The 23,968-nt window shown below is 59.1% G+C and overlaps 1 protein-coding gene across 37 annotated transcripts in view; it reads right to left on the minus strand.

Moving 5' to 3' along the window:
• Nucleotides 1-23,968, minus strand: part of NCOR2 (nuclear receptor corepressor 2) — a 240,969-nt gene that overhangs the window by 37,451 nt on the left and 179,550 nt on the right. For 31 of the 37 annotated variants that reach the window (XM_055239207.2, XM_055239216.2, XM_055239213.2 and 28 more), the window contains 6 exons: nucleotides 23,820-23,962; nucleotides 16,311-16,458; nucleotides 12,196-12,246; nucleotides 9,741-10,329; nucleotides 1,487-1,607; nucleotides 180-351 (listed from right to left, as the gene is read on the minus strand). In XM_055239207.2, coding sequence (XP_055095182.1) covers nucleotides 180-351; nucleotides 1,487-1,607; nucleotides 9,741-10,329; nucleotides 12,196-12,246; nucleotides 16,311-16,458; nucleotides 23,820-23,962 — 1,224 coding nt within the window. The remainder of the gene's footprint in view (nucleotides 1-179; nucleotides 352-1,486; nucleotides 1,608-9,740; nucleotides 10,330-12,195; nucleotides 12,247-16,310; nucleotides 16,459-23,819; nucleotides 23,963-23,968) is intronic. The other 6 variants (XM_063614584.1, XM_055239208.2, XM_063614589.1 and 3 more) reach the window with 2 other exon arrangements.

Here is a 23,968-nt window from a genome sequence, read left to right on the forward strand (position 1 = left end):
ATTTGCCGCAGTCCCTACCATTCCCAACTGCCTCCCCCTGCTCAACTGTTCCATGTTTACTTTACTTTCCCTGTCACTGTGACCGTGGGGTTTGCAGCAGCTGCTCTGGACACACAAATGTCCCTTGCCCATCAGTGCCCTGCTGCCCCAGCCCCACTCAGCCACTGGTGTGCACTCACCCTCCTTGTCGGTGGGGGGCGCTGGGCTCCTGCTCTTGCCCAGGGGGCTGCTGCCAGGCTGCTGAGGGGCATCACTCTCCGGCTGCAGGTGCTGCGGCGGCGGTGGGGCTGGGGGAGCTGGCTTGGTGGGAGCTGCGTCCTCCCGGGGGGGCTCATGGACTTTGGTGACCTGCTGAGGGAAACAGGCAGAAGTGAGCATCCACAGAGGGTGTCCGACAGTGACAGGGTCAGGGAGAGACATGCACGTGACCAGCCTGGAAACCAAGGCCTGGGAAAGCCAGCGACATGCTCAAGGTCCCAGGTGCGGCAAGAAGGGGAGGTCTTAGCACAGAGCACATGGGGGAGCCCACCTCCCAGAAAGCCTGGCCCAGCTGCCTGGTGACGGACAGGGGGACCCACCTCCCAGAACCTGGCTCAGCTGCCTGGTGATGGACAGGGAGAGCCCACTTCCCCAGAAAGCCTGGCCCAGCTGCCCGGTGGTGAACAGGGGGAACCCACCTTCCCAGAAAGCCTGGCCCAACTGCCCAGTGGTGAACAGGGGGAGCTCACCTCCCAGAAAGCCTAGCCCAGCTGCCTGGTGATGCACAGGGGAAACCCACCTCCCAGAAAGCCTGGCCCAGCAGCCTGGTGGTGGACAGGAGGCTAGAGCCTGCTGTTACCCTCTCCTCCAGCTCCTTCTGTGGACCCAAATTCTCTGGGTCTCAGGGAAGCCAGGACTGAGCAACAGGATTCTGTGGGCCTCGGGGACTGGGCCATATAGCCTGGCATGCCCTGAGCCCATCACTCAAAGCCCCGAGGGACCACCAGCCTGGTCAGCTCAGGGTCTTTTAGCCCAGAGCCCCCAGTTGCAACTGGGAAGCCCGGACTCACCTCCCTGGAGAAGGCACCTCCAAGGGCCCACCCACCCAGCTGAGAGAACCTTCCAGGGGGGTGTTCCCAGAGGGCCCCAGGGTCAGAACTGGTAGGCCCCACCCTTCCCTGGCCAAGCTGTTGCTATAGCTGAGTGGGTGGGGGAAGCTCCTGCCTCCCCATGACCCAATATCTAATGTGGGGGTTCAAGGGTGCTGCGGGGTGGAAGTGGGGAGGCCTTAGGCCGCCAGTTCCTGCCTTCACTGGGAGCCCCACCCGGTGCGCCTGCCAGCTTCCCCAGCTGTTCCCACCTCAGCTCCGTGGGGATTTCTCCAGGAAACAGAAGCGGATGAGCTGGGCTGCAGGTGCACGCTCCCGCCCGTGGGATTCTCTGTCTCGATGAATGGGGAAGTCAAGGTCAGGGTGGACTCTGTGGGGCTCTGGGGACGGGCACTCACGATGGGGGGGATGGCAGCTGCTCGCTGCTTCAGCTGCTTCAGGTCCAGCGGCTTCTGGGGCGAGGCATTGGCCCGGGGGTCACCAGTCGGGGTGAGGAGGCTGGGCCTTGGGGACAGCAGCCTGCGGGCACACGAGCACCATCAGCTGGGGGCCCACAGCCGGACTCTCCCAGGGTGGGGGGCTGCCCGGTTTTGACGGCCTCTCTTGTCTCAAGCCCTGGGGACGAGGCTGAGGCCCTGAGACACGAGGCGACTATGCAGGTCACCCAGATAATGTCAACGGTTTCTCTTGGGAAAACAGACCAAGATTTGGGGCCAGGGGAGGGGAGGCATGAGTGGGCAGGCAGGTACCTCCTCACTTGCTCCCCTGGTTCTTGCAGGCCCCATCAGGGACCAAGCCAGCCTCCCACCCCAGCCTAGAGGCCAGCCGGGCAGTGCTAGAGGCCCAGGCTGGGATCAAACATCCCCAAAGACAGCCCCAGGCAAGGAAAATCCCAGAGAAGCCCAGACCTGGGGCCCACACCACACGTAGCCCTTCAGAAGCTGCCAGAAAGCCAAAGAATCAGCCCGATTCAGGGACAGAGAAATGAAGAGATTCACCAAGAGATTCCTCATCACTTGAATCTGAGAGGCTCGGGTGCCAGGGCAAGACAGTGGGCATGGGGCTGAATGAGCTCCGGTTACCGGAGGCAGGAGTGGGGGAGCTGCACCCACTTCCTGGAATCTCTCCCACACACTATCCACGAAGGACGAGGACATGATAACAAGGGCCCAGGCCACAGACTTTGTGTGGAGGGGCAGGCAGGGCATGCCCACTGTACCAATCAGCCACAGTGACAGTTCCTTCCTCTGTCTGCTACTGAGATGCACAACCAGAGGCCGACACAGGGCACACGGTGCCTAGCAGAGCATGCATTGGGGGTGTGGCTCCCAAGCTGCTCAGTGGGTGCCACTTCCTTCAGGAAGCCTTCCAGGATTTCTAAGGCCCCAACACTGGGCATAGCACCTGCCATAATCCCCATCTGGCTCCCCAGTTGGTATGAGGTCTCTGAGGGCAGGAACTGGATCTGCTCCAGCCTGAGAACCCTTCACCTGCCCAGTGTGGCTGCCCGGGGCTACCCAGTTCTTGACTCCCTCCTGCAGCCTGCATTTGCTAGGCATAAAGCAGCCTGGCCTGCATTTGGGTGTACGGAGGCAGCCTGGCCTGCATTTGGGGGTATTTGGAGGCAGCCTGGACTGCGTATGCAGGTAAGGAGGTGGCCCGGCCTGCGTCTGCGGGTATGGAGGTGGCCCAGCCTATGTTTGGGGGTATGGAGGTGGCCCGGCCTGCGTTTGGGGGTATAGAAGCAGCCCGGCCTGCATTTGGGTGTATTTGGAGGTGATGCAGAACCCAGTCTCTGTCCTAGGTCTTCCAAGCTAGTGAAATGACCACATGGCAGGCGTGAGGGCAGCAGCCACAGGCCTGGAATTCAGCCAGAGGGCAAAACTCCTGGGTGCCAGAAGCCGGCAGGTCCTGTCAGCACAGCCCCTACTCTGTGCCGTGACCACAGTGATGATGTCCTATGCAGACTATAAGTCACAGCCTACTGGCCTCGAGGTGAGAGCTGTGACAACAGCCCACTCCCCAGCTGCCGGTGCGGGATGCCTGGCGCCCAGAGGCACCCATCTCCTTCCTGCAGATGAGCAGGGCAGATGCCCAGGGTGCTGAGGCCCCTGCCGGCAGTCCCCTCTTCAATCTCTGCCATAGCAGGACCATGGGGCCACCGGCATGTGACCGGCCTGTCCTGCCGGTACCAGCCTGTTGCCTGCATCTGCCACACGCTCAGCTGAGCGGGGAGAGCAGACACAGACTTGGTGACGCCTGCTTAGGCTGCCCATGGCGCACAGACGCGGGCCAGACCAGGAAGGTCACCCTGACGTCTGCATGCACCTCCACCGCCCCCACCGCCGGCCCACTCTCCTCCCTCCCCTCCCTCCACTTGTCCCGACCCTGCTTGATGTCCCAGGACCACCTAAAGCCTCTTCTGTGGCCGCTGCCATGCCTCACTCCCTGGACCTGGGCCCAGCCATGCTCTCCCCGCCATCCTCAGGACAAGGTACCCTAACCCAGGTCCAAACAGAGATGGTATCACCTGTCCCAACATTCTCCACCTGCGGCTTCAACTGCCACCACCCCCATGTCCCTCCCCGCAGTTTTATCTATCACCATCCATTTCAACCAGCTCGCACTTGCAAGCTTAAATTTAAGACAGAATTCCCCAGCCACTTTGGAAAGCAGTCGGTGAGCCCTCATTGCCCTAAACCCAGCACCTCCACTCCTAGGCACACACCAGGCAAATGAGAGCAAATGTCTACGCAGAAACCTGCACGCGCCCATCACTGCAGCACCGCCCAGCCCACCACAGCCAGAAGGCAGAGACAACCCGACATCCACCAAGAGACGAACACGGAGACAAAGCGTGCCCTGTCTGCACAATGGAACACGTGGCCATCAAAAGGCATGAGGCTCTGACACGAGCTATGACGTGGGTGGACCCTGAAGGCATGACGCGCGTGAAACAAGCTAGTCACAGAAGGCCTCTAGTGTAGATTCCGTTCCTGTGAAAAGTCCAGAACGGGCCAATCCATCCAGACAGAAAGGAGATGAGTGGGTGCCAGGGCTGGGAGGAGGGAGGATGGGGGTGACTAGTGATGGGCATAGGGTTTCTTTCTTAGTATAACACTGAATATACTAAGAAAAACTGAATGATACACATTTTTTTTTTGAGACAGGGTCTTGCTATGTCACCCAGGCTGGAGTGCAGTGCTGCAATCTCACTGCAGCCTCGACCTCCTGGGCTCATGCAATCCTCCCACCTCAGCCTCCGGAATTGCTGAGGCTAAAGGCACACATCACCATGCCTGACTGATTTTTGCTTTTTTTTTTTTTTTTTTGGTAGAGCCAAAGTTTCTCTATGTTGCCCACGCTAGTCTTGAACTCCTGGGTTCAAGCTACCCTCCTGCCTTAGCCACTCAAAGGGCTAGGACTGCAGGTGTGTGCCACCATGCCTGGCCTAAATAATACGCTTTCAATGGTGAAATGTATGGTATATGAATGATATCTTAATAACTCTGTTACAAAATGAAATGAAGACCATACTATATGCTAGCCATAAAATAAAGGGTTCGACGTATCAGCTGTATTTTCTCTATGAACAGTAAAAATAGTATTTTTATATGTGTGTACAAATAGAAAAATAAAATATAAATTTTAAGGTTGAAATGCAAACGTTTGTATATGTGTAAAGATAATTCTACAGAGATAAAAAATATGATTTTATAACACACATAAAACATGAGGCGCCACTGTCCCACGCAGTCTGTCCAAGAGCTTGGGTTTTCTATGTGGGGCCTGAGTGCCCCCTGTGCCTTGGTTTCCCTGTGGCCCCTCACCTAGTAGGGGGTGGGCAGTCAGATTGGCAGGGGGTGAGCGGGGGCAGGGGCTGCTGCCCAGAAGCTCTCAGCAGGTACCCTCTGGGGGGCACACAAAGAGGCCCAGACCCCTCTTTCTTGAGCCCCCAGAACAAGTGGGGACCGTGGTCATGGAGGTAGCACTTTATAAGAGGTCTTCTGATCCCAGCCAGAGCTCTCTCATGGTAAAGAAGGCAGCAGCCAACACAAGGGCTGGGTTCAAGTTCTCGAGGAGAATGAGAGTCCTAAGATCCCAGAGGCAGCGGCCACCAATAGTGGAGGAGGAAGGTGGCAAACACTCAGAGCTCAGGGTCCATCTGACCGCCCCTTGTCCCGTAGCCATGCGGGAGGAGCGCCGCCTCCAGAAGCCCTCCTGGCTGGCTCTCCCCACCCTCCACTCTCCCTTCTTTATTTTATATATTATTTTTTTGGAGACAGAGTCTTGCTCTGTTGCCCAGGCTGGAGTGCAGTGGCACAATCTTGGCTCACTGCAAGCTCTGCTTCCTGGGCTCAAGTGATCCTCCTGCCTCAGCCTCCCTAGTAGCTGGGATTACAGGCACGTGCCACCATACCTGGCTAATTTTTTTTGTATTTTAGCGGAGACAGGCTTTCCATGTTGGTCAGGCTGGTCTTGAACTCTTGACCTCAAATGATCCACCCACCTTGGCTTCCCAAAGTGCTGGGATTACAGGCATGAGCCACCACGCCCGGCCTCTCTCCTTTGTTTTCTTAGAAGGCAGCCACTTCTATTTTCCTTTCTGGAGGCCTGGGTGGGGTGGGGACTCCCAGGGCCTGGCACGCAGCATGTGTCCGGGAGGGGCCCTGCCCTGCCTACCCAGCCCTGCAGTTGCGAGCAAAGGCTCGGATCCCCTCTTTGACCATGTGACTTAGCCAACTGTGCCTTGGTTTCTCAATCTGGCGAGTGGAGACGAAAGTTTCAAGGCTGTCCACGGGTGGGCGTGGGGATGCTGGTGACCAGCACGTGGGGCCGAGTGGGTCGGGCCACCTTCTCCTCACTGTCGTTTTCCTTCCCACTCAGGAAGGCCAGTGGGGGAGGGGGGCACGAGAAGGGGAACAAGGGCCTGGGGCCATTCATCAGGAACATGCTGGGCCTGCAACAGTACATCCCCTCTCCACCCAGCCCTTGCCTCAGTTTCCCCATGGTCATCAAGCTGGGACGATCCTTGCCACCACCCTAGGGCTGGGAGGGAGAGGGAGGGCTGGTTTGTGAACAGGCATCCCTTGCCTTTCCAAGGCCCCAAGATAAACCCTGACCCGTCACTCCCACCCGTGGGGCCTACCCACCTCTCTGACCTCTCCACCCTCTCTTCCCTGGGCTGCTCGCTCCACTCTACTCCCTGCTAGAGGCCTCTCTGCTGTCCACTGGACATACGCTCATGCGGCCACAGGGCCTTTGCACTGGTGGTTCCCAGGGGGTCTGGCTTTCCCTCACACTAAGGCTCTCATTGCCCTCCAATGTCACCTCCCCAGAGGCCCTCCCCGCCTGACCAGTCCACCCTCCCCTGCTCCCCATCACCCACTCATCCCATAAACAATGGTTTCCTTCTCCACGCCCTCACTAGAATATAAGTGCCTGGAGTCAGGGCCTCATCTATGCAGTTTCCAGCACCCCCGGCGCCTGGCGCACGCTGGTGCCATCAGTCACTTGCAGAATAAAGTAACAAAGGTGAAATTGCAGTTATGATCTTCCAAAATGCCAGAAGGACAGCTGAAGGAGCTGCACTCCAGCCCCCTCTTGGGGTGACCTCTCGGGGGTGTCCCAAAGCACATCCAAAGGAGGGCAGCTAATCCCTGACTGAGCACCCACTGTGGCCCAGCATTAACTGAGTTATTCTTGCAATAAGCCATCCACGCCCACCTTACAGATGAGAAAACTGAGGCTTGGGGGAGGGGACTCCCAAGGCCAGGCCCTGCCAGAAAAGTATCCAGGCACCTTTTCTGAAGAGTAAGAGAGGGGAGGGCAGGCAGGCTTGGGGTTTTGCAATCGAAGCCACTATCTCTGGTTGTCTGCCAGGAAAACACCCAGGCAGGGGCACCTCGAAGAAAGCGCCAGCGGCCGAAGGAGAATGTGATTTTCTCTCTCCCAAAGGCACCCGGGCGGGGGCCAGACGAGTCATCTTGCGTCCATCCAGGAACACAGAGCTCCCCCACCGGAGCTGCCAGGCAGGAGGGATGATACTGGGCGGGCAGCCAGGAGCAGGGGTCGCCTGGGGGGCCCACCCGTCCCGCCAGCCCTTCCCGGGAGGCCCTGGCTGCCGGGGCCTACGCTGACGCATCTTGTCCGCATCCTCCAGCGTCTGCCCGGCCCTGCGCAGTCGTGGCCAGCAGAGGGAGGGGTGGCGGGCTGCCGGCCAGGACGAGGTCAGCAGGCTGGCCAGAGTCCAGCCTCGTTCACTGAGAGGGCAAAGCAGGCCCCAAGGGCGGGGGCCTGGGCCTAGTCGCACAGGGTGGGACAAACCAGGTGTCCTGACTCCCAGCCGAGGACTCCTGCACCCCAGGGGCTGTGTGCTGGACATTGGGCAAGGGGTGGATGCATGCTAGGCCCAGCTGGGGGAGGGAGGACACAGCCCTGGGTGGGGCTGCAGGGGAGAGGACGGGAGGCTGCAAGTGCCCTGCGGGACCTCAGGCGTAGCCTGAACGTTCTGGGGATGGACAGGATGCAAGCTGATGCCCCGGCTCCCCAGCCTGGGGCCGGCCACATGGACCCAAAACACAGACTCTGGGAGGCAGCTTATCAGTGGGGCTGCCCCGTGACCTCAGTGCTCCCCCTGCAAAGGCAGAAACATGTGTTTCCACAACTGTCCCCACAGCCAGCAGGAGCGGGGCGGGGAGCCGTCTGCCCTGACCTCGCTACCCAGGCACAATGGCCCTGGCTGCCTGCCTCTAGGGCAGACCCAGCCACACCATGAGCACTGTTTTCCAAGCTGGGACTGTCGGGCAAGAAGCTCAGGGGTTCGGTGCCCTCAGAAACCCGCAGGCCAGGCCTTTGCTCATCACAGGGTCCGGGTCAGGCCATCCACTTCTCACACACATGGGCGCGGTTCCTGTCAGCAGTGATTCCCGGGGACCCCGAGATTTTGTTTTGTGGAACCTACAGAGATCCTGGTGAACCTCAGTTCCTGGAATGTCCTAGGACTTCCCCCTTTAACATGGTCCAGGGTGAACCCCAGGGCAGAGACAAGGGCCCCCGCATGACCCTGCGGGTCCGATTTTCCTCCCTCGATCGCTCTGCCCAGGACCATTCCAAGGGACTTGGGAGGGGAGAAAACAGACCATGCTGTAGTCAAAATAAAATGGCCCACCTGCCCCACCAGAAAACAATTCCTCCAGCCGTCCAGATGTGAGCAGGACGCAGTCTCTGCGGGTCTGCCCTCTGCCACCAGAGATTGGCCCTAACTTGGGTAGCCGTCTTTGGTTCTGGGCTGGAGGCCTTGAGGCCCAAAGCATCTGTGCTGAAAATGGGTAAAAGGCGGCATTCTCAGGGATGTGGGGTCACCCAGGCCAGGAGCAAAGACGGAGGCCAGAAAGGAAAGAACACACCTCAGAGACATCAGCACCCAAACAGGACGGCACTGGGTTCTTCCAGGCCATCCCAGCTGGAGAGGAATTTGCAAAGGGAACCTCTGCACCTGTGATCCAAGGTGATCACCTGTGATCCTGAGCCCTGGACCCTCGGCTGACGGGAGATGAACCACCAAAAACATGTTGAACCTGTGGCTTTTCTCCATCCCCATGGCCACCATGCTCGTATCTCCATCACTGGCCCCAGGGCACTTGCAGCTGCCTCCTGACTGTGCCTCTCACTCCCAGCAAATCCCCCACACGGCTTCATGGGTAAATCACATCTGGCTCTCTTAGGAGAGGCTCGTAAAGGCCTTCTCACTGCCCTGAGAACAAAATGCAGCCCCCACATGCCAGGGCGTGACTCAGTGCCCCCACCCCCATGAGAGCTGCCCCCCGTCCTGCCAGGCTGCCCACCCCACACCACCAGGCTGCCCCCTCCCTGAGCCACCCTTTGGCACCTGAATCCACCAAGCTCATTCCCACCTTGGGCCTTTGCACTTGCTGTTCCCGCCACACTGAAGGTAGAACTGTGTCCCCCCAAAGAAGGTACGTTCAAGTCCTAACCCAGGGTCTCTGTGAATGTGACCTTATTTGGAAATAGGCTGTTTGCTGATATAATCAAGTTAAGATGAAGCTGCACTAGATTAGGACAGCTGCTCATCCAATGCCTGGTGTTCTTAGAAGAAGAAAATGTGGACACAAAGATGCACAGGGCAAAGGTCATGTGACAGCAGAGGCAAAGACAGAGTGGCGTGCCAGCAATCACGACCGCCAGCAGCGGCCAGGAGCTGGCAGAGGTGGGATGGATCTGCCCAGAGGATCAGAGGATGCGTCTCGGCCTGCATAGTGCCCCCAAGCTCCTGGCCTCCAGGACTGTATTTGTTTCAAGCCACCTGGCTCGAGCTACTTGTGAGGGCGGCCCTAGGAAGCAAGCAGGCTGCCTGGCACACTCTCTCCCTAACGCTGCCCAGGGCTGCCTCCTCCATCCGGGTCTCAGCTTGGATGTCACCTCCTGGGGAGGTCCTCCCAGCCACACCTCCGCCCCTTTCCAGCCTGCATTTCCCATGCCTGGACTCTACGCCAAGTCTGCCTCCCTAACCACACCTCAGGCTCCCCTAAAGCAGGCAGAGCCAGACTGGGTGCGGCTGTCTAAGTAGGTAGTCGCTGCTCAGTGTCTGCAGACAAAAGCCAAGGTTAGGGCTGCCTGGCGCCCACTCACCGGTTCTTGTCGCCGCCCTCGGGCTCATCCACCTCGTCTGCACTGCAGGTGGCACTGGAGTCGCTGTCCTGGGGGGCGCCCGAGCCCTTGGCTGTGGTGGCCCTGCCGCTCCCGCCCTCCTTCTTCTCTGCCTTGAGTGTCCCCTCAGCTGTGGCCTCAGCGGCCTCCGTGTCCTTGCCCTTAGCCGGCCCCTCCTCGGCTTCCTCCGTGCCCTCGCTCTTGACAGGCTCCTCCGCCTTCCCTGTGTCCACGGCCAGCTCCTCAGCCGCGGGGGGCTTCTGCTCCTCCCCCTCCTCCACTGGGGGCGCCGCTGCGGTCTCCTCCTCCTTCTCCTCCTTGGGGACCACAGGAGGGGATGCAGAGGGCGATGGGGGTGCTGGTGGGGGCGTAGGGGCTCCAGTGGCTTCAGAGGCCGGGGTGGGCTCAGTGGGGGCCGGGATGTCCTCCGGTGGTGGGGTGGGTGGCTCTGGGGGTGGCCCGTCGGTGCCCAGGGCGGCTGGGGGCTTGGGCCCATTCTGCCCTGTGTCCTTGGCGGCCTCAGCTCGAGGAGAGGGGATACTCTCGGTGTCTGAGCTGTTGTTGACAGTGGCTGTGCGGGGTGAGAAGGAAGAGGGGATGAGCAGGGTCTGACGGGGGCTCCAGAAGAGATGCGTGGCCCTGGCCCTGACCCTCGGGATGAGGCCACTCTGTTGCCTGATGCCAAAACAGCCCCAAGGCTCCTATACACCTGGGCCCCTGCCTGGAGCCCCGCCCCTGAGACAAAGCCCCTGGCCAGGCCCCTACCCACAGCTGCTGCCCTTCCCTGGCCACCTTTCTCCCGGTCTGACCCTGCTGGCATAACCTGGTTAATTCCCAACCCCAGGACCTCCTGGTGGTCAGCACCCCTGACAGATGGAGCCAGCCTGAGGGCGGGCGTGGGCAGAGGCCTTCGTCCTGGGGGTCTCCGTGTTCTCATCTGAGCTCTAACCCCGGCTCTGCCCCGCACTGGCTGTGTGCCATGGGAAACTCAGGTTACCTCCTGGGCCTCAGTTTTCCCATCTGTAGAATGGGAGAACAATAGTTCCCATCTCCCAGGGAGGAGAAGCCAGCGATTGTGATGGCAAGGGCAGCTGCCTGGTGACTGCCTGCTGCTGCACCATCATCACCACCATCATCATCACACGACAGTGTAGAATGCGCTCAGTGTGCGTGCAGGGGCCCCAGGCACAGTGGACAATGAGGCCAGTGCATGTGCAGGGGACCCGGGCACAGTGGACAATGAGGCCAGTGCATGTGCAGGGGACCCGGGCACAGTGGACAATGAGGCCAGTGCATGTGCAGGGGACCCGGGCACAGTGGACAACGAGGCCAGTGCGTGCGCAGGGGACGCGGGCACAGTGGACAATGAGGCCAGTGCATGTGCAGGGGACGCGGGCACAGTGGACAACGAGGCCAGTGCGTGCGCAGGGAACCCGGGCACAGTGGACAACGAGGCCAGTGCGTGCGCAGGGAACCCGGGCACAGTGGACAATGAGGCCAGTGCGTGCGCAGGGAACCCGGGCACAGTGGACAACGAGGCCAGTGCGTGCGCAGGGGACGCGGGCACAGTGGACAATGAGGCCAGTGCATGCGCAGGGGACGCGGGCACAGTGGACAACGAGGCCAGTGCGTGCGCAGGGGACGCGGGCACAGTGGACAATGAGGCCAGTGCATGCGCAGGGGACGCGGGCACAGTGGACAACGAGGCCAGTGCATGTGCAGGGAACCCGGGCACAGTGGACAACGAGGCCAGTGCGTGTGCAGGGGACCCGGGCACAGTGGACAACGAGGCCAGTGCGTGCGCAGGGGACGCGGGCACAGTGGACAATGAGGCCAGTGCGTGTGCAGGGGACCCGGGCACAGTGGACAACGAGGCCAGTGCGTGCGCAGGGGACGCGGGCACAGTGGACAACGAGGCCAGTGCGTGTGCAGGGTCCCCGGGGCACAGCCCACACCAACGGCCTCGGCATGGGTTTTACACAGCAGGAGCGCAATCTGTGTTGACAGAGTGGCAGGATGAAAGCATGCACCCAAGGATGGTGAGGAGACCCCAGCCGCATTCCTGGCTCTCTAGCCCCCAAACCCACACCAGGCTCTTCTTTGAGTCTCAGTGTCCCCCATTTCCTGTAAAATGGGGATACTTGAAAATCCCTGCATTTGCTATCAGGAAATCAAACCCAGTCGGAGACCCAAGTGTACCAGTGAAAATCAGCAAAGCAGTGGAGACAGGAAACTGGTCTGCTGGAGTGAGCCCGGGACCAGCATGGGGAACAGCCACTGTGCTGGGAAGGAAGCCCAGAGGCCGCAGAGCACAAACGGTGGCACTCACAGAAAGAGGCATGTGCTCAGAAGCAGGGTTCCTTGTGGAGGACCGGGGACCTCGGGATGCCCGCCCCGGCCCGGCCCTACCCCCCAGGCCAGCCGGCCACATTCGTACCTGGGCCACTGCATTCCCCTCTGGGCACCTCATTCCCAGAGGCATGTAAGGCTGGAAGGAAGTCAGAGAAGAGTTAGAAGTGAGGAGGTACCAAGTAGTGGGAGGGGAGGGAGGAGGCAACGTGGTCAAGACGAGCCTGAAGCCCAGTGCACAGCAGTGAGGCCTCGCTGCTGCTCGCTCTCCTGCCCCGACTGCCCTTCTCCTTGGACCGATGAGCCCTCTCCCTCTGGGCTCTGGCCAGCGGCCACAGGTGACCCGCAATAGCCCTGCACAGGCTGGTCCAGTGGCCTGTTCAAGGCCAGCCAATAATGGGGTTGTTCAGGGTGAAAAGTGAGCTTCAGCCACTCTGGGTGTCCTTGCCCTAAGTCATCAGCCTCCTGGTGGAACCAGGCTCCCAGGATGCCTGGAGTGGGAGGTGCTGACCTCAGGGGTGAGAAAGATCGCAGGGAGAGGCTTTTGGGGCTGCTGGGGCCTCTTCAGCCTTCATTGCCCCCCACCAATCCCCCAGTCTCTCCTGCTTCTCACCTCCCTTCAGGACCCAGAGCAGAGGCCACCCTTTTTAGAAACAATAGCAATAACAGCAACGCTGGCTGCGTGCAGGCCAGGCTCCGCGCCGAGTTCTTCACACGACTCCTTTAAGACCTCTAAGACTGGGACCATCAACTCTCATGTGCAGATGAGGAAATGGAGGCAGACAGATTAATCAGCTTGCCCAAGGCCACGCTGTGGAGGGGAGAGCACTGAGCCCAGCTTCCTGTGTCCCTAACCCCTGGTCTTCCTCTGCCTGGTGACTTCAGCAATGTCATTCCCTTCCTTCCACAGTTAGAGTACGGGACATTGGGAGGCCAACGCTGAGGGCCCCAGGACCAGGGATGAAACCTCTGGGTCTCAGTTTGTTCATCTACAAAATGGGCAGTTAACACCTCCGTCTCACGGTTATCGAGAGGGTCTGGGGCAGGAGCCTGCATGAGAAGCACTCCAAGGGCTTGTGACAATGCAGGTGGCTGCGCTATGCCCCAAAGGTTTCTGATTCAGTATGTGTGGACTGGGGCCCGAGAATCAGCACTTCTAATAAATCCCAGGGAACACCCTGCCACCGCTGCCCTAGAATCCAGGTGAAGTGCTTTGTGCAGCGCCTGACACACAGTAGGTGCTTAACAAGAGCGACAAAAAAACCACCAAAAATAAAAAATAAAAACACACCACCAGATGGCCTCCTTCCCTTTCTGCCTCGAGGTCCCCAGTACCAGGCTGCCTGGGTTTGAACCCCAGTCACCAAATGTGCCTTGGATAACCCCGCTATGCCTCAGTCTCCCCATCTGTAAAATGTGGAGAACAGCACTGCTTCGTTCACTATGAGGATATTATTATTATTACTTGAGAAACCACTGGGTCAGGGTATCACTCCCAGCCCTGCGCTGCTGTATTTCCAGCCCAGATGCAACAAGGCGCTTTCCACCGCCCCCGGGGAAGGGCCTGCAGTGCCACTGGGGCTGGCTGGGTCTCCGGTGAGATTCAGGCAGGGCAATCTCAGGCTCCAACCCAGCACCTGCCTCACCTCCCCATCCTGAGCACAAGAGACAGGTCACGCAGTGTGCGCTGGCTGGGCTGGCAGACCCCGAGCCTACCGGCTATGTGCTGGGACACCCCATGGGAGGGGTTCTCCTCTCCCCTGGCCTCAGTCTCCTCGTCCTTAAGATGGGGTAACACCCTGGGCACCAGGAGGCTTAATCAGGGCCTCTGACCTGCCGTCCCCAATCGCTCAGAGCAGCCACGGAAGACCACCGTGTTGTCACAGAAGCCTCAGCTCCAGCCACCTCAGCCCTCCCTCCTCCCCCACCCAGCAGAGCATGCCCCTCCCCATCCCTTCGGGGCTACGTAAGCTCTGCAAGGGATGCGGGGGTCATTACCACACAGTCCTGGGCAGCATCTGCTCCGGTTTTAATGTGTGGCCACAGCTTGGCTTCTTAAAATGCTCCCACCAAGCCTGCATCCTGCCCATTCAGACACTGGAGGGATATTTACAGAGGGGACTGGGTTTCTGCTCCCAGGGTCTTCTCTTGTCCTGGCTACAGACCCAGGACCCAAAATGGGATGACCCAAGGGACTCGTGGCCCAGGCCTTCCTTCTATCAGACACTGGCCAGGCTTCTGGCCAACTTGGGTCAGAGAGACCCAAAGCTGGTGGGGAGGCCAGACTCAGTGTCCCTGACCCACTGCCAACTTGAGATGACAGTCACCCAAGGGCCCAGTTGCCCATTTCCAGCCGGGAGCGGGGATTCGGGCTGGTGAAACACTGCGGGCTGGAGGAGCCTGGATTTATCTGCAGGCTGGGCTTATGGAAGCAGGAGGTGACTTGCACCTTCTGCCAGGGAGAAGCCAGGGCGTTCAAAGGCAGAGAGGGAGGGAGGACAGGAACAAGAAGAAGGACCCCAGACGGGGCAGGAGGAAGGAGGGTTGAATTCACCAAGGACTTGGGCTCCGCTGGGCTGCTTGCTTCTCCTTCAGAGTCAGAAAGGAGAGTAGGGACACTCAGCAGAGAAGGGCTGGGGTCCTCCAGGGGCCTTCGGTCATGCCACAGGGGGAGCAGTCTAGACCCCCAGCTTCCTCTTTGACAGGGAAAGAGAGGCACAGGGTGGGGGTCGAAGGTGGATGAACTCGTGACCGAGTGTGGGCAGCCCGTGTTCAGTTCCCGGGTCTAGAACCACTGACAACAAAGTTGACCGTGTGTTCTCCGGAGCCCTGGACAACACACAGCTCATGTGTTCACAGCCCTCCATTTGAGGGGACTGGGGGGACCTGCCAGCACCACGCACACGATGGCTTTACGCCCTCTCTTCAGCAGCACTCACCTGGTGGGGCATTTGTCTAGTCTACAGCTGGTGCAAACAACACACTCTGTGGTACCTGGGGCACCTAGGCCTGGACCTTTAAGTGCTCGAGCCTCAGTTTCCCCACATAGAAAACAGGGACACCAAAGAAGGGGACGGAATTATTTATCACCCAAATAGGGACACTTAGGAGTAAAAGGAGGCACTGAAAATAACTATATAACTTTTACAATATTTACCGACTGACACATAGGTTCTATTTATACTGGTTACTTTGTAAAAGAGTTCTGGTCAAAAAACAATTTTCGGGCCTGGCGTGGTGACTCACACCTGTAATTCCAGCACTTTGGGAGGCCAAGGTGGGCAGATTACCTGAGGTCAGGCGTTTGAGACCAGCCTGACCAACACGGCGAAACCCCATCTCTACTAAAAATGCAAAAATTAGCCGGGTGTGGCGGCGGGTGCCTCTAATCCCAGCTACTCAGGAGGCTGAGGCAGGAGAATTGCTTGAACCTGAGAGGCAGAGGTTACAGTGAGCCGTGATCATGTCACTGCACTCCAGCCTGGGCGACAGAGCAAGACTCCGTCTCAAAAAAAAAACAACAAAAAACTTTTCCAGGCCGGGCGCGGTGGCTCACGCTTGTAATCCCAGCACTTTGGGAGGCCGAGGTGGGTGGATCACGAGGTCAGGAGATCAAGACCACGGTGAAACCTTGTCTCTACTAAAAATACAAAAAAATTAGCCAGGCGTGGTGGCGGGAGCCTGTAGTCCCAGCTACTCGGAGAGGCTGAGGCAGGAGAATGGCGTGAACCTGGGAGGCGGAGCTTGCAGTGAGCCGAGATTGCGCCACTGCACTCCAGCCTGGGCGACAGAGCGAGACTCCATTTCAAAAAAAAAAAAAACAAACAAAAACTTTTCCAAAGTAAATTTTTTTCTAAACTGTGACACCGGATGGGGTGAAAGACAGCAGGCACCCACAGGGCTGGCCTGGACATCCCATCACCCAAGCATAAGACTGAACTCATGGGCATCGGAAGGGCTGAGTGAGGCTTGGGGCTCCCAGAGAAGCTAATTATTCTCAGTATTGTGGCCATCATCCTTGTGCCCATTACAGGTGAGTTTCTGGCAAGTCAGGCCCACCCCTTCCAGGGAGTCGAGGCCCCTTCTAAGAAGGACCCAGATGACTCAGGGGAGAGGAGGCTGACAGGGTCAGTTCCCGCCATGCCCTCCCTCAGAGCTCAGACCCACAGCTGCCAGCCACCACCAAGCCGCGCCAGCCCTCACCTTCGGCCTCCTCCACCATCTCCTCCTCGTTTCCGCTCACGCCGGACGCCTCCATCTCCTCATCCTCCACTACGGGCGGGAACGCAGCCTCCTCGCTGGCCGCCGCCGGGGCTTTCTTCTTCTTCCTCCGCGCGTTCCTCTCCTTCTCCTGGGACACAGGGAAGCAGCAGATCAGGACTGGGGCCTGGGCTGTCAGCTCGGGGACTCCCCATGCCTGGGGCCGCACCACAGGTGCAAAGGGCAGTGATCCCGGCCATGAGGCAATGAGGGTGACCGTCCCCCTCACACCCCACCTCGGCAGCCAAGCGTGCCAGGGTTTATTTTTACTGGAGGCTTTATTCTTCCATTGAGCCCCAGATACTCTCTGGGTACAGGCTGGCCCCTCAGCCACCTTGACATCCTTCCTGAGTGCGAGGGAACCTGCCTGACGTTGCCCAGGACTCTCCTAGTCAGAGCGAGTGACCACACCTCCTGGGGACACCCTGTCAGCTTCATCACCACACGTGGAGTGAATGAATACAGGAAGCTTTTCCTTGCTACGCAAGTCTCACCTGTCCCCGGGGGACAGGCCAGCTTGGGAAGTTCGCGTTTCATTCCCTGAACCTTTACAGAACACCTACTGTGTGCCCGGCTCTGCATACCAGGGCTGTGGGGACACAAGGCACGGGGTAGACAAGGTCCTGCCCTTGGAGGCTGCCCTGCTGTAGGGGAGACCAGCAACGTGCTCCTCACACAGAAGCAGTACTCAGAGGGTCAGAGGGTCGCGCGGGTGAAACGGGGTGGGACAAGGAGCACAAGGGCAGGGGCTCCTCTGGACAGAACAGTCTGGAAGGCCTTCTGCAAGGAAGTGACATTTGAGTTAAGATTTGACGGCGGAGGGAATGGGCCAGGCCAGGCTCTGGACGAGAGTGGCAGGTGCAGGGAGTCACAGGTGCAAAGACCCCCGTGTGGGGAACATGCTGGGTGTGTCCAGGAATGGAAAGAAGCCCGCATCGTGGGGCCTCCACTTTCCCCGCGCCGCGCCCTGCTCTTGGGAACCCCAGCTCCTCACACACAGAGCCCACCCTTCTTCCCCCAGCTCCTCACACACAGAGCCCACCCTTCTTCCCCCAGCTTAGGCACCATCATCAAACTGCTCGTCTTTGTAGCTCACTGCGGTGGGTGTCTCTTTGTCCCCATGCTGAGCCAGGCAGAGGCTCAGAAAGCATTTGTTGACTGACTTGCTGGGCACTGTGAAAGGCCAGCCTTCGTGGGCTTGAACGCATAGACACAGAGAGCAGGGGCATCGTGGAGGCCGCATCTCGAAGTGACTGGGGACTCCCAGGGGGACTGGAAAGACACTGGAGGGTGCCCACCACAGCCTGGTGTGACAGGAGGGGCAGCAGCCTGATCCCTCTGGGGTTGCTGAGAAAGAGGTGGGCCCTCTGCCACACCTGGAGGTACCCACAGCTCTCAGCCAAGAGCCCTGTACTGGGTTGAATGGTGTCCCTCAAAGTTCACATCAACCTGGAACCTCAGACCTTATTTAGAAACGGGATCCTGCAGATGTCATTAGTTAAGATGATGCCACACTGGAGTGGGGTGGGCCCTAAATCCAACAGGACTGAGAGCCTTGGAAGAAGAGGGAAACACGGATTTAGGGACACGAAGGCCCTGTGGCAGTGGAGGCACATGGGGAGGGATGCAGCTACAAGCCAAGGAATGTCACGAACTGCCAGCAGTCGCTGGAAGATGGAAGAGGCTCCCCTGCAGCCTTGAACGTGAGCACAGCCCTGTGGACACTTGGGCTCCAGACATCTAGCCTCCAGAATTGGAGGAGAATACAGCTCTGTTGTTTGAAGCCACCGGTCTGTGGTACTTCCTTGCGGCAGCCAGAAGGAATCACACATCCCTCTGCACTGGTGCACCCGGATTCCAAGAAAAAGCTGCCTGACGTCCAGACCACACAGCCTGCTCTCGGGCAAATGCCAGGTGGGCCCTGCCCACCCCAGCCCTTCACCGTGGCCAGGCTGGAGCTGGGCCTCATGGAGGGGAGGAGAGGGGGTCTCAGGCTCCAAGACCCAGCCACAGGCAGGGAGTGGGATCACTTCCTGTCCTGCCTTCTTCCTGAGCAAACAGGGTTCCTCTGAGCACAGCCACTTGGAACTCAGGGAGGAAAAGGGAAACGTCTGCTTGTCCATTAGTCACGGTTTCCGTCACCAACAGTCGGCCAGAGGGCCACAGCCCTGCCCCTGCCAGTGCCTACAGGGCCCACAGGGATGCCCAGCTCTGCAACCCCGCACACGTCCTGGGCCCAGTCCCAGCCCTGCCCCGAATCCTGAGCCTCTCCCAGGAGAGTTCGAGCCTGTGGCGGCCTGAGAAAGTGGTGGCATGTGGGTTCTGCGGCTGTGGCCGAGGGCTCCCCCTGCTTCCCGAATCTATTTTTGGCAGACAGAGGCTCAGGAAAGACTCAGGGCTGGGTGCCCTGAGCTGCCCGGGTGGTGGCTGGGACATGGGAGATGCTCAGAGTCTCGCAGGGAACAGGGGTCTCCTGTCGGCCTGGTCGTGGCGCCCACCATCCTGGAGTGCAAGGTCTCTCTGTGGGGGGGCGGGGTGGGGTCTCTGAGGCAGTGGACGGGGATGGTGCCAACACCCTGAATCCCCACAAAGCTGGGTCTCAGCGAGAGTCCCAGGAGCTATAGTTAATCCTTACACACATGGCCCAGCACCGTGGGATCAGGAGGTGTGTGTAGTATAGGAGATGCTGGTGATGGCATCAATCATTACGGCTGACGTTTATTAAGCACCTACTATGCGCCAAGCGGTTTCTGGTATGAATTTATTGGACCTGTACAGCTGCTCTGCAAATCAGGGCATGCCACCCCCTGCTTCAAACTCTCCAACACCTGGATACAATCCCCTAGTCTTCCCCCAATCCATATGGCCCTGTGTGATCCAGCCCTGGACCCTGCCTGCCTCTCCAAGCTGCTCTCCCCTCTCCCCTCCTCAGGGACTGTGCTACAAACACACTGCCCTCCCTGCTCGCTGCCCCAGCCACAGGGCCTCTGCACTGGCTGTTCCTCTGCCTGGACACCCTTCCCCCAGATATCTGCATAACTCACTTCCTCACCTCCTTCGGGCCTTAGCTCAGACATCAGAGAGGTCTTCCCTGATCACTCCATCATTAGCTCATCCCTCCCACCCCCACCATCAATCACTTTCTACTACATTCTTCTCATAGCATCTTCAGACTCCATTCTGCAATTGAGTGTGTGAACCTGTCTCTCGCACCAGCTCCTCAAAGGCTGGGATCTTTGTTCTCTGCTGTATTCCCACCATACCTGGAACAGTGTCTGGCACAGAACAGATGCTCTGTAACTATGTCTTTAGATGAATGAACCTGATAGACAGGGACAATGGCTCAGAGAGGCAAAGACACTTGCCCAAGACCACACAGCTCATGAGTTGAGGAGCTCAGATTTGAATGCAGGCCAGGTTCAAACATTTCGTGGCCGGACCATCTCTCTGCAGTCCTGTGCAGCCTCAGGTAGAAGAGATCAACAGCAGAAAACAAGGCGGGGCTGAGCCAAGGCTGAGGTGGACAGAGACTGAGGAACGTGGAAGCAAGCCCCAGGGGCCTGAATTCACAGATGGGAGAAAAGGGTAACCTTCGGCCATAAGGAGGGGGAGGGAAACCTCGTAGAAGACACTGATGCCAAGTGTTACATAACTCCGGGACATGCCCCGCCTGCCCGGCCGCCGGATCCTGCTTCCTGCTGACGTCGCCTGCGGCCACACTTGGGCCAGGCCTGGTGCAAGGCGGGAGGGGACACCCACTGACCCTCTGCATCCCCACTCCTTCCTTCTCTGGCCAAGGCTGACATATCTTCCTGTACTCCAGACAGGGCTGGGCCAGCAGCCAGAGGTGGCTGTTACTGCGTTAGGATTCACTGGGATATGCCCTCCTCCCTGGGACTGAAAGGCACAGGGGAGGGGCAGGAGGTGGAGGTCACCAGGTTCAGCGGCACCTCTCCTGGTGAGACCTGCTTGCATACTGCAGCGACAGGGAGCTCATCACTGCACCAAGAATGGCCACTGTCAAGATGGATGGCCTGGCCTGAGCCCCACTTCCTGTGGTGGGTCCCTGCATCTGCTCTGCTTTCTCTGCAGCCCTCGATATGAGGGTGCTCCTCATATCGGCCAGGAGCGAGAACCAACACCACACTCCCAAATCACTCATTCTCATCCAGGTCCCAACCTGGTTCTCGGGGTCCCCTCCAGTCCACGCCTCCAGAGTCTTCAGCGTCAGGGGACAGAAGGGCCACCTTCTTTATCAGCTTTGACTGTGTCATTCAGATCAGAATCACTTTCATCGACACTAGGACGACCCGCCTTGAGTCCAGCCCTGGATGGGGGCTGTGTCTCAGCTCAGAATCCTTCAATGCAGCCCCCACTCCCTCCACGGTCCACTAACGAAGTGTCAGCTCCACAGCCCAGCAGGAAAACCCCGTCCATGTCTCTGACCTCAGGGCAGCTGCCATTGCTTCCCTGGGATACAGCAGGCGCTCAATATGGGGCTGCTGAACGGACAGTGAAGATAACACTGGATGCTTATTGAGGGCTGACCAAGGACCAGGCACCACCCTTTACAAAAAGAAACACACTTGTTCTTCAACAGCACTATGACTGGGTCCCATTTTTATCCCCATTTTACAGAGGTGGAAACTGAGGCATGGAGAGGTGAAGCCCAGTATCCTTGGACCCAGTCACTAAGCGGCAGAGCTGGGGTACAAAGCCACAAGCTCCAAAGCCCTGCTCTGCACCGTCCTTCTGGAATGCCTCTTTGAATGAATGGATGAATGAATGAATGAATCAATCAATCAATCGTGAGTGCGCCACCACCAGCACCATCACAGCTCTCACTAGCAGAGTGCCTGGGGCTTACTAGGCCGTGTTGGAAGCACTCTGTAGGCAGCCACCCAGTGCATTCCCACAACAGCCCTTTGAAACTGAGGCACAGAGAGCATAGGTCACTTCCCCAAGGCCGCATAGCTAGTAGGTGGCAGAGCCTACGTTCAAACTCAGGTCTCCTGGGCCCCGTCCCTGCTCCCAACCCGTAGCACACTGTGGCTGTGCCTGCACACACCGTTCAAGAGGGGCCCTCGTCAGTGGGATCTCTGGCTGCATGTTCGTCCATGCCAGCGGCTTCACTGGTGGTCACCACACCCGACAGGGTGCCTTAAGCATGGCCCGCGCCACCTTGGCCCAGTGCTCATACCTCCCACAAATCTCCTAGTCTAATAAAACCTTCCAACTAAAAAAAAAAGGGGGGGGGCCTCAGGTGGCCCTGAGAAGGGGGTAGATGGCGTCCAGATAAAATAACAATAACCACAGCAGTAAGAGTAACTAGGGCAGGTGGCCCTCCCGGAGCGCTACCCCTCTGGCAGGCACTAAGGACCTCACAGGTAATCACTCGTTCACTCCTCATAGGACCTCTTGGATAACAACTGTTATTCTCCTACCTTACAGATGGGGAAACTGAGGCTTAGAAGGCTGAATTCACTGCCCAAGGTCACAGGGGTGCCCAAATCCACAAGCTGGGCCTTGACCCCAGTCTCGCCCTAGGCCTAATGGGACGGTTGACCATGCTGGGGTGTCTGGTCCTCCAAGCCACTCTCAGGTTTTAGAGTCCCTAGGGGTACAGCAGGGCCACACCCTGTGGAAGCCTGGAAAGCCAGGCTGCATGGCAGCAGGCTGCAGGGGGGGAGACGCCCGTGGTCGTGGGGTGAGGGGGACAGGCGGAGGGGGCCCCGGAGGGGGGAGGCGGGGTGACAGGGGAGGCGGGGGGAGGAGAGAGAGAGAAAGGACGGCTGGGGAGAAAGCAGGAGGCCCTTTTTGTGCCTGGGGAGATGCTCAGGGCCAAACCCCTGCCCTCGAGTCATCCTGGATGAACTACCTCAGACTCCTGACCTGGCTGCCAGAACCAATGGTCCACAACATCCCCCAGCCTGGGCCCCTTCTGTGCCCCCAGGCTGCTCTGGCGCGGGCCCTCTTTGCCACAGGGGACTTCAGCAAGTGTTAGGGACAGGGTTCTGCACATTCAGCCAGATAGGGCGCCTTCCTCCACACCCAACCAGAAGGCCCGAAGAATCCAGAAGAAGAAGGCACTGCCTGAAGCCCTGAGCTCCGGGGACAAATCCCAGGGGCCAGTGTGGAGGGCACGCGGGGCGCTGCTTAACTGGAAGTGACGGGGAGGGGCCTCCCTGAGGCCGGAGGGTGGATCTCAGCCCTGACCACAGGGCCATGGGACCGTGCCCCCTCAGTCCCGGAGCCACCAGCAGCCTCGTGCACACATGACTCACTAAGAACCCACTCGGGAGGGTGGAAGGATGTCCTTAAATTCTGCACAGTGCTCGGGCGGAGTTCAAACAGGGGGAGGCTATACCTGGCCCTCCCACCACAGGCTGTGTGACCTCACAGCCTGCTCACCCACTCTGGGCCTCGGCAGGTTGCCTGGAGGGAGCAATTCAGCACGGCCTGCCGGGAACCCACTGCACACACTTTACACCCAGGCATAAGGCAGCCCGATGTCATGGCTGGGGAGTGGTGGGGGGAGGAGTAGTCCTGGGGGAGGGGAGCTATGCAACCCCTCCCTCAGTGCTTCTGTATCGATGAGGAAAAACGCAGCCTAGCGATGAGGAGCGTGGGTGCTGATCTCATAACTGTGGGTGCAAATCCCAATTCAGTCGCACCTGAGCCTGGCTAAGCCTCAGTTTCCCCAGCTCCAAAAAGGGGACAATGCTTGGCAAGTGTGTCAAAGAGGGAGAAAGGAGGGAGGAAGGGAAGGGAAGAGGGAAGGTAACAGAGGTATCCCCAAAATGCTCCTCGATTCCCAGAAACAGCTGTGGAAGAAGCGGCTGCTCCTCAGAGGCCATTTATACGCTCGGTGAGGCGAGCCTGCACCTTCTGTGCTTGTGGAGGAGGGAAGGGTCTCAGCCTCCCGGGGCCTGCCTCAAGCCCTCCAGGATGCTGGGGCTGAGACGTCCGCCCCCGCCCCCCAGACCAGACCTGTCCCTCCCCTGCCACGGCAGCCCTAAAGCTGTGAGGTCAAATGGGGCGGGGGAGCTGCTTGCTCAGGACCCATTTGCCTCCGGGTCCTCATTCCAACGCGCTGACAGCCCGAATTCCTGGCTGAGTCAGTCTGGTCCACCGCGCTCCTTCCCCCACACCCTGAGCCAGGGCTGAGGGCCCCCAGAGGTGTCTGTCTGAGCGGAGTGGGGCGCAGGGTGGGGGTGGAGGGCAGCCTGGCCCCGGCCCGTCTCCAAGGCAGGGACACTCACAGCAGCATTGCCGCCTGCAGCCATCTCGGGGTACTCCCGGGCTTGAACCCCCAGAAGCTGAGTTCTAACAAGGCGGCACAATAGACCCTCCCTGGCCCATGCCTCCTGGGGTGCAGAGACATCTCCTGAGGTGGTCTGGGCTCCTCTCCCAGCCCCCGGGAGGCGCAGCGCAGAGCGACTGGGGACTCACCATCTTTAGCTTGTGCTGCTGCAAGATCTCATCGAGGTTCTGCCTCTTCTTGTAGTTGAAGTAGAAGTTCTTACACTGTGACACAGTCTTGGAGCCCACCATCCGGGCGATGGCTGACCAGTTGCGGCCGTGTTCCAGGAGACCTGTCT

The sequence above is a fragment of the Symphalangus syndactylus genome, chromosome 13 (genome assembly GCF_028878055.3).
Source record: "Symphalangus syndactylus isolate Jambi chromosome 13, NHGRI_mSymSyn1-v2.1_pri, whole genome shotgun sequence".
Classification (NCBI taxonomy): domain Eukaryota; kingdom Metazoa; phylum Chordata; class Mammalia; order Primates; family Hylobatidae; genus Symphalangus; species Symphalangus syndactylus.